This window comes from Gossypium arboreum, chromosome 12, assembly GCF_025698485.1.
Source record: "Gossypium arboreum isolate Shixiya-1 chromosome 12, ASM2569848v2, whole genome shotgun sequence".
NCBI lineage: Eukaryota > Viridiplantae > Streptophyta > Magnoliopsida > Malvales > Malvaceae > Gossypium > Gossypium arboreum.
Genome location: NC_069081.1, coordinates 3,535,451 through 3,545,892, shown reverse-complemented (window position 1 = coordinate 3,545,892; position 10,442 = coordinate 3,535,451). Strand labels below are relative to the sequence as shown.

General features: G+C 29.8%; 1 protein-coding gene across 1 annotated transcript; it reads left to right on the top strand.

Annotated features, from left to right (window-relative positions):
* Positions 1-338: 338 nt before the first annotated feature.
* On the top strand, positions 339-1,455 carry LOC108477046 (probable carboxylesterase 4, mitochondrial). Its single transcript, XM_017779471.2, has one exon. The coding sequence runs from the start codon at positions 439-441 to the stop codon at positions 1,348-1,350; it is 912 nt and encodes a 303-aa protein (XP_017634960.1). The 5' UTR covers positions 339-438; the 3' UTR covers positions 1,351-1,455.
* Positions 1,456-10,442: the final 8,987 nt, after the last annotated feature.

The window sequence follows — 10,442 nt, the reverse complement described above, 5'->3', positions numbered from 1 at the left end:
ATAAATTTTATTAATTTATAAAATATAAAAATAAAAATACTCACATAATCATATAACTTAATTAACAAATAAAATAAATTTTTAATAATTTTCTAACTGAATTAGAACTGAATTGATGAACGACACCAATTTAATAAAAAGTAAAAAGTAATTGCATAGAATATTTACGCTATAAGCTGTGATTTAATTATGTTGCATGCAATATGTAATAAATGATTTAAAAAAAATTAATTGTGTTGCATAATTTAAAATAAAAATACTTAAATATAGCGTAATAATCTTTCTAGAAGCACCAAAATTAGATGTCAGAAGCCAATGTTGAGTTATAAAATGAAAAATAAATTCCACCAACCGCATGACGCTTGGCTGTCTTTAAAACACATCCTTACCCTTGTAAGGTTGGAATCAAAATCCACTTATCAAATTGGTTTCTGCCAAATGGGTTCAAGCACTAATGACGTAATCCGTGATTGTCCCCCGTTCTTTAAAGTCTACAAAGATGGCCGAGTTGAGAGATACTTTGTCACACAACCGGTTCCGGCGGGGCTGGACCGGACGGCCAGCGTCCAGACTAAAGATGTGGTGATTTCACCGGCTGTCAAGGCCAGGATTTTCATGCCACAAAGTACAACCCCAGGTCAGAAGCTTCCCCTGCTTGTTCACTACCATGGCGGTGGCTTTTCCATTGGATCAGCCTTCGACACCGTCACCTATAAAGTGGTTGCCCCACTTGTAAAACAAGCCAATATCGTTGTGGTGTCGATTGATTACAGGCTAGCCCCCGAGCATCCTCTACCGATTGCGCACGATGATTCATGGGTAGGGCTACAATGGGTCGCTTCTCACGCAAACGGACAAGGGCCCGAACCATGGCTCAATGACAATGCGGATCCCAGCCGAGTTTTCTTGGCAGGTGAAAGCGCCGGAGCCAATATTGCCCACTTCGTGGCAGTCCTAGCTGGTGCAACCAAATTGGTGGGTTTAAAAATCAGAGGGATGCTTCTAGTACATCCGTATTTCGGAACCAGAGAACCAAACAATAATGAGTTGGACAAGTACGTTTGTCCAACGAGTACCGAATTCGACAATGACCCGATTGTGAACCCGGTAGCGGATCCGAAATTGAAGGAAATGGCATGTGAAAGGGTGATTGTTTTGGTAGCAGAGGAAGATGGGTTTAGAAACAGAGGAGAGGCTTACTATGAAACATTGACGAAGAGTGGGTGGCGAGGAAAGGTGGAATTTTTCGAGACGAAAGGAGAGGGTCATTGCTTCCATGTCGTCATCGACAATCACAACACTGAGGTCTTGAAGAACAAAATGGTTGATTTTATAAACGAAGATATCTGATTATGCCTGCTCTTCTTAGTTCTTTCTTTTTTATTGTTATGTTTCTAAAATAATTTTATTTTTAAAGTTTATCATATAAATCAAAATTTGCATCTCCAATAATAATCTTATTCAAAGGTAATTTTACTAGAAAATATCAACTTTGATTTGATATAATTATACATGAAATTTTAATTGTGATTCAAATGTATGTTTTAAATTTTAATTTTAATTTAATTATATATATTTTTAAAAATAAATATCTCAACTTATTTTTACATTAAATAAATATAATTATTTATGTATGTAACATATAAATATAAAATTGGGTTATATCGATAATAATATCGACGATTTATAAAAATGAATCAAATCAAATTTCTGTATATAAAATTACATAAAATTAAAGTTTATGTGATGTTGATGTGTCGGTTTTATGTCTTATACCATTTAAGAATCAAAAGATGAATACATATAGCCCCTGTCATATAGCTAAATTATCAGTTTAGTACATATGCTATTTTCTTATCAGTTTGACCCTTGTACTTTTATTATGTATATCCCCGTCATCCCATCTATAATTTTCGTTAAAAAACCTCCCAATCCAATCAAATGTTGCCACATATAAAAATTCAAATATACTTGAAAATGCAAAAGAAAAACTTAAAAATTTATTAAAAAACCATAAAATTCTTAAAAGATTCAGACAATTCTAAAATTTCCAAAAGAAAACGAAAATTCCAAACAATTAAAAAAAAGATCTATGAATTGTTAAAAAATTTGAAGTTTCACATACTTATAATATTCTTTTAAAGTTTATAATTTTCAAAAATAGATTATGAATTTTTTTATAATTTTCTATGTGTTAATATTTAGTCGGGTTTTTATTTTTGGGGTTTCTAATGAATTTTAAATTTTTTATATTTTCTAAAATTTTAAATTATTTTTAACTTTTCTTGATATATGGCAGCGTGCTATTGATTGGCTTGGACATTTTCTAAACAGAAGTTTGGATTTGAGTAATGAATATTACAGAATGAAAGTACATGAACTAGATTGATAAAAAAAAGAAAAGTCCAAGGGCACAACTGATAAAAAATAATATAAATACTAAAGTAAAAATTTAATTACAGTATAGAAGCTAAAAGAGGTATTAAACCAAACAAAAAATTGTAAACCAATCAGGGTTATGTCAATTTTTTCTTCCTAGAAAAAGAAAAGAAAAAAAATGAATCGTATGCTAATATGCCATCACTTCAAAATTTTGAATCATTGATCATTGGTTAGGGCTTTGCAGCAATGAGGCAAACCCAATGCTAAGTTGAGTTTTGCACCAATAATCAACTAACCATAATTATAACCAAGTTAAAGAAACAAGGAAATAATGCATCAACAGAATTATCCATCCATTAACAAATGAATAAAGTTTAGTACTAGTATATCATTGAGTGGGCAAAATTAAGGATTACAGTAATCCAAAATAAAAATTCAAAAAAATAAATAAATAAACATCTCCCCTTCAATTGCAGCAACAGTAGTAGCAACACTCCCTCTCAATGTTAGCTCCCCACTACATCATCGTTCCACCTTTTTGGTCAACAAACTTGTCAATGTATTCATCATTAGGGAGGGCAAGAAGATCATATTGCAAGGCCTTTTGTCTATCAATTACCTTCTTTATAGCCTTGGCCTCTACACATAACCTATCTACATGTCTCTGATTGAACTCAATGTTAGAGTTCAACTCAACAATAATCCTTTGCTTAATGCCCGAGAGGATGGATGTGGTGCCTGCAGTAGTGGGAACATCCTGAGATTAAGCATCTTCCTCCTCCTTTGCATCATCAGACTCAGAATCTAAAGCTTCGTTGGTTGGATCATTCATAGTGTGTTTCCCTTCAACCACTTGTGGGAAAACCTCAATTCTGGCACAAGCTTCTCAAATTGTTTTGTTGCTCGAACAATTCTGGGATTCTTAGTGTGTAGCACTTGAAATATAAGGGAAGAGAATGGCGGTAGGTACCGAGGGTGAACCTTCTCAGCATTTTTCACAATCTCATCAAAGATAATTTGGCCTAGGTCGAATTCGACCATCTTTACTACCTTTCACAATATAATGGTTACTAGTTTACTCACTTAATCTCTCTGGCTATTAGGAAGTCAGTAGAGAGAGAAGAGGCGTGAAGGTTACCATTGTCTAGCCAAGTAAGATGAAGGTTGTTGGTTACAGAAACAACGGTTGAATCAATGCTCTCATTGAGCTCCGTCGTGTTCTAACCAAAACTTAGAGCTTAACATAACTTACAATGCCCAAGGAATATTGCTTTTGGATGATGATTCAATTGGAACCAATTCTAATTTTCAGTTGCAGGAAATCTTGCTTTTGAACGTGTAGTACTAAACTTTCTCACTTCTTTTTGCTGTTTCTTTTTTCTTACTTCAAGATGAGTTGATTTTAGATTAGTTTTACGATGATCAATACTTTTAAGATCGTCAGTGGTTTTAATTAGATACACACACCCACTTCAAAATCAAATGATCATATCACTATATTTAGGCTTACCTTAACCATGCTTGCTTTAACAAAAATAAAATAAAAACCAAGAGTTATTTCTCAAGTTGAAACTACATAGGTTTTATATATTTCTATTGTAGTAACCTACTTTTGTCCATACTTATAATCCACAATTTTCAAGATTTTGATATTTGATCATTTTTTTTTATCTTATACATCTAAAATTGGTTCAAGTTTGTATGATATTTAGTTTATTCTGAAATCATTTCAAGTATGATTAAATATTCATTTTAAGTCACAGGTTAATTTAATTCTTATTTAAATGGACTTGGAGGCCCAAATATAAACTTGAATCTTGCATTAGATGCCTAACGAGCAACAACCTAGGCCACCAAGCCTGGTACCAGCCTTGTGGCATGCCACCACCCTTATTGCACAACCCTTAGCGCATTAGCCTAGCTCAATTGCCCCTACACCTAATCAAAACACTCAGTCACAAGCTAGTGTCCCATGCCAAGCTTTAACTCTGCTAACATGCGACCTTAGGCTTGTGATTTTACACCACCCTTGTGCACCACCGACCTAGCCTAGCACCATTCCCCAGTCGCACATAGCTTCAAGCTACCGTCACGTGATACCACTTGTCTTTAAATACAAACAATTACCTTTGTGGTCAGATCATAGTGCGAGAAGATAAGTTATATTAGTAGTTAATCTAAATGGTCCTTAGTCTAATCAAAATTGAGAAAATTAATTAAAAATTATTATGTTGTTTATCAAGTCTAAGTGGGAGCTACCTTGTTTTGAGTATCAGAGCAGATGACTTCCAGAAGATAAAAACATAGATGTGATTGTTTAGAATGACAATATATCGAACAAAATCCAAATAGAATAAATCCTAGATTCATTTATAAATTTATTCGCTTGCGACATTTATAGTGTGACTTACCTCAATCTTGAGAAAGTGACGAATTATGTGTGCGTGACTCGTATACTTTTTTATATTGAAAGTCTTACTTCAAATGGTAATAGATTTGAAAGTTAGTACTTTGGGTATATGACTTCTGCAGGACATAACTTCACCTATAATAGTGAAATTCATATCCCAAAGTATAGGGTAAATGATATCCTTTCATTGACATTACATGATAGATAGAAAAGTAATATGGTCATGAGACATTTGTTGAGGACAAATCATTTAATTACCATGCATTAGTACTTGACTTAGACCATAAATAACAATACCGAAGAAGATCATGTTGGTAGAAAGTTGAAAAATGATTTAGACCACCTATTCCAAAACACAAGTTCAAATTTGGTAAATATTTTGTTTTTATAAATAACAAAACCGCTAAAGTTTTAGAAAAATTGTAATTTTTTACTATGTAACAAAACTACTTTCTAAGCCAATTTTTCCAACAGAGTTTACTACTATTAATCAAACTTCTTTAGAATTATCTGTAAACTTCTTAGCCTAGATCTTTCTAGATCAATGTATCATATATGCACACTTGTATCAATATGGACTAATGGATTTAAAGGGCTTTGCCTATAAATAAGGGGCCACCCCACCCCTTATTTGTACTCAAGCAAGCTTAATAATATAAGCTCTAGCATTTCAAAACTCTTTATTGCTTTCTTATTCTTTTGCAGCTTAGTTAGGCACCTTAGTTGCTACTAGATGCAACCAAATTTAAAATTTGTGCATGAAGAGGCTAACTTAGGCATACAAATGGTGTGAGTTCCAAGTCTAAGATTGCATGCTCGTTTGATTAAAGTATTAGCCCGTAACATCAACAATTTGCTACATACTACTCACCTTAGCTCACTTAGAGCCACCCTATAAAACCCTTTGTTGTCATCCCTCATAATAATAATGACAAGTTTTTTAACTGACCTAAGTTGATTACGTTGCTTGTAATTTTTATCCATGTATAAATTGATGTAAATACGTTGGTGAAATAAACAGTAATGTAAAAGATTGATTTAAATCACAAGATCGAACCAAAACAATATATATATAATCTGAAAAACAGAAATTGGAAATAAAGCTGGATCGAAATTGTGCACTCGCAGGTAGACAGAAATTCAACTGGTAGTTGAGGCCTGTTTTCGCAATTTCCTTAAGACAGATTCGGTCGCTTCTTTGGTGCTGGAGAAATGTTGGTCAACTGTCTCCTAGGATACAACAATGAAATGAGTAATGTAGTAGCACGACTGCAGTGATCAACAAACTGTAGTCTAACTTTTTTCTATCACCGAAAACAAGTTTGAAATATGTAGGGAAAATATATCGAAATTTTTGCAGAAAAAATAGAAATAAATTCAGTGTGTTTTTCTCCTGCATATTATTTCGGTTTAAATAAAATCATAATTTTATTATTCAAATCTCTACCTTTACCAGTCGAGAATATATCTCAAAGCTTTCAAAAATATATCTTTTCCAACATAAATTTATGTTGGCTACTATCTCGGACTACAACTTTACAAGCTTACATATATTATTAATTTTTATCTTTTGAAATTTATTAAATTAAAAAGAGTTTATCAAGCCAGGTCATGTCATGTATGTTTAGTAAGTGAAACCTTCTTCACGGAATTTGTTTTTGTTTGACTTTTAACTTATTTTTTCCATGTGTTCTTTTAATGGATATTAATTATTTGGAGAAAAATCTTTAAAGATTATCAAGAAAATACTAAATGCTTCAATTTATATATAAATATATATTTATATATTTGCAATATTAACCTTATATTTATATATGTTGTTATGACATTTTCCACTGTAAATAATTCAACACTCATTAGAGAAATCACCCTACTTATTTATAGTAATTCCACGTAATGTAAAGTTAAATACAATATTACATTTAAATAGATATTAAAGATGATAATAGTGAGAAAGTTGATCGAGGAGAAAACCAAAATCCAATTCAAATACAAGAAAACAACGACATAATATACGTGAAAAGATCATATTCTACAGGAGATTCTATAAGTAAAATTAGAAAATTTATATTTTATTGGATTATCTGATCATGATAAAATAAAAGAAGTAAAAAAGAGAGTAGTATATACTTCTATGAATTTACAAGCCACCAAACAATTGAAGTTGGTAAAGCAAAATAATTTTTCTTTTATGTTTTTGAATTTTTATTATAATATATTTTATTTACCTATAGTGTTTAGCATTAAAAAGTTTAGGGTAAACTTAAAGTTTATATTTTTAAAACATATATTAATTTTAATAATTATATTAAAATTAATTATATAAATTACAAATAAAAATAACAAACTCTAGACTATAAATATTAATTTAAAATTATATTTGCAATTATTTATTTAAATTACAAATAAAAAGTAAGAAATTCTAGATTAGATGAATGATGGGTCAACAACTAGATTTAACTGTAAATTACAACAGGACACATGACGTGTCAGGGTAATTTTCTTCGGTTTAATCCGCGATTTGGCCCTTGAAGTATGCCTATTCCTTCGTTATAGTATTTTAAATTTTTTTTTTGTCTTAATTTGGCATCTAAAGTATCAATCTCTTCCCAATTTGATTTTGAGTCCATTTTTTGACGTACATTAAAAAAATCTGAAGCCAATCACAAAGCACAATGTGATGGCTTTATATAAAAATAAATTATTTTATTAAATATATATACATCAAAAAATATGAAAACTGAAAATAAATATATAAGAAATTCAGAAAATATATATATATATAATCTAGAAAAAGTATATAAATTATTATAAAAATAAAATTTACTAAAAAATACGATCATTGAAAAGAATTAGTTTAAATTAATAATTTTATTACAAAAATATAAAAAGTTTAAAATTATAATTTTTAAAAAATTAATAAAATTCTAAAAAGTATTTAGTTTTAAGGGTTTTAGCAATTACTTAAAATTTAAATACTTTTTAATTTTTATAAAAATATGCAATTATTATATATTATTTTGACTTTTAAATTTTATAATGATATATTTTAGAATTTTATAGAAAGATTTAAAATTTTATTTATTATATATGATTTTTTTCTTTTTAATCAATATCATATATAATATTAAAAAAGACCATGTGACGTATTCTATGCGCCATGTGACAGTCAACGCCAAATCAATGGCCGATCAACAATCAGTCAAAATTAAAAGTGTTTTTTAATATTTAAATATTTAATATTATAAATTTTTATTTATTAATTTCTATTTAATATTTATTTTAAATAAATTTAATTGTCACGTGACATTTTTCCATTGGCCAAAAACAAGCTAATGGCACTTTTCCATTAGCCAAAGTGGCTTAACAAATTTTTTTAATGGCCATTACAAAATGGACCAAAATAGAGGAAATTGATACTTGAGGTATCAAATTGAGACAAAAAAATTTAAGTACCAAAATGAAAAAATAGGTATAATTTAGAGGCTAAATCGTAAATTAAGTTTTTTTAAATATATATGTTGCGATTGCCAACATAAATATGTGTCTTTTATGAATAATATTGTTGTTAGTATGTAAAAAACAAATTGTCATTGTGAACCCCATGTGATGGGCAGATGGCTAAGGGTGTTCACTATTCCAAATGTAGCTTGCATTCGAATTGCGCTAATCATGTTTATTGTTCAAGCTTTGCCCTATTATTATAGTTCATCAAAAAAAATTGTTGTTGTTAGTTGATTCTTATGAAGTTTTTAGTGTCCGCCTTTCTACATATTTCTCTTTAATTCTATTATGCACAATTGTCAAAATTGGACTAAATTACTAGGTTGAATAAAAAGTTGTCCAATCAACACCTTAAAATAAAAAATAAAAAGAAAGAAAGATCACCATAAAATTAATTGAATCATATTTAAGTTAATTTAAATACTTAATTTTGTTATTGTAATTTATAAAAATAATTTATGTTTACATTATTATTTACTTGTGTATATTTAAAATTTTCATATTTTTCTCTTATTTTTAACTTTTTATATTTTATTTTCATAACTTTTTAGAATTTTTAAAAACAAACTTATAGCTATTCGCATCAAACATCCTTAGGCCCTAATTCTAAATTGAATCTAAATTTCAAAATGTTCTAATTATATCTTAAACTATCAAAGGAAGCAGTACTCTCGAGTGGGTACCTCTTGAAAAGGGCCGTCAAAAGGATAGACTGAATTCAAATAAGCCTTCACTTTCAATCCGTTGAAATGTATGGGTTAGGATGACCAGCTTTCGTACAAGAGTTTACCTCAATCAGGTCCTTCTGTTACTAAAATCATTACTAAAATTATTTAATTTAGTCCAAGATGTTGAGAAGGAGATGTTATTTGGTAATTTACATTCCGGTGGTAAGGTAGACAGGGAAAACAACATTTCACTTTCAATACTAGCTAGACCTTTCATGTAGATGAAACGCCCGATGTGAATAATATGGTTAAAATGAGAAAAGTTAAGTCTTTATATGAGATCGAAGAACAAAGAATTGCAAAGTCTAGAATCACAAGAAAAAGGGAGTGGTAGGAAGTGCAAGAACAAGTTTCCAAAGCCAAAAGCTTCTACCTAAAAGTTAGCAAATAAGGCTCTATCTAACTTTGATTTTGAAAATCGCAAGAAGAAATTGTAGGATGAAGCTATATAGACGTTGGAGCTTGGTAAAAAATTGAGATTATGTGTTCTTGGAAACAAGAGGTTATTGACCACGTGCATAGAAAACAAACAATTTTATAAACAATTTAAAAGTGCGATTTTAATTACAAGCATACAGTGTCAAGTTGTAATATTATATATGTTACAATGGAGCACACAGAATATTTCAAGGATCGAATTTAAGGGATTGTCAAATTGGTAAATGTATTTGTCAAATTAATTACAAGCTAAGAAATTACTAATCTAGTTTAGTAAAAAATTATTAGTGCAACGAAATAAAATATGATTTGAGCTATATCTAAAGTAATAAAAAAAAAATCAAACTTTCTTCCTTTTTACTATAACAGTGTAAATAGATTGAAATAATCGTTGAATAAGTCATAGATTACTAACTAAGCTAATAAACCTATTATGAGTATATTGTTTGTCTCTCTTAACTAGGAATATCCTCTCAGTGTCATTCTAAACTAAAAAATACCACTTAAGCTCTCCTCTTGGTCTCACTATTCAGCACAAGTGTATCAAAGTTCTACACGATAGAGTCTTCTCTTAGTCTCATCTATCTAAATCTTCTACTTGAGGTGTCAATTCTAGTGTAATATGCAATTTAATACATTTGAACAAACAACAATCAAAGCATAGATAATAACTTAGTTAAGTAACCTACTCATCAATCAACCAACAAAACAATTCAACACATATTAAACTTAAATTCCACACAAACATTTTAACAAACACATGGTAGACATAAAATATAAAAGATAAGAATTCGATGAAGCACGAGCATTTAATCCATCTTTACCCACAAGGTTCCAACAGAAATACTACAACAAAAACAAAAAGAAAAAAAAAGAGAAAAATGAAAACCTAAACTAAAAAAACAGTAATTTTTCTACACTATCATATCCCCCTCTCCCAAATAGTTTATATAATGTGGTATTTATAAGCAAAAAGTATT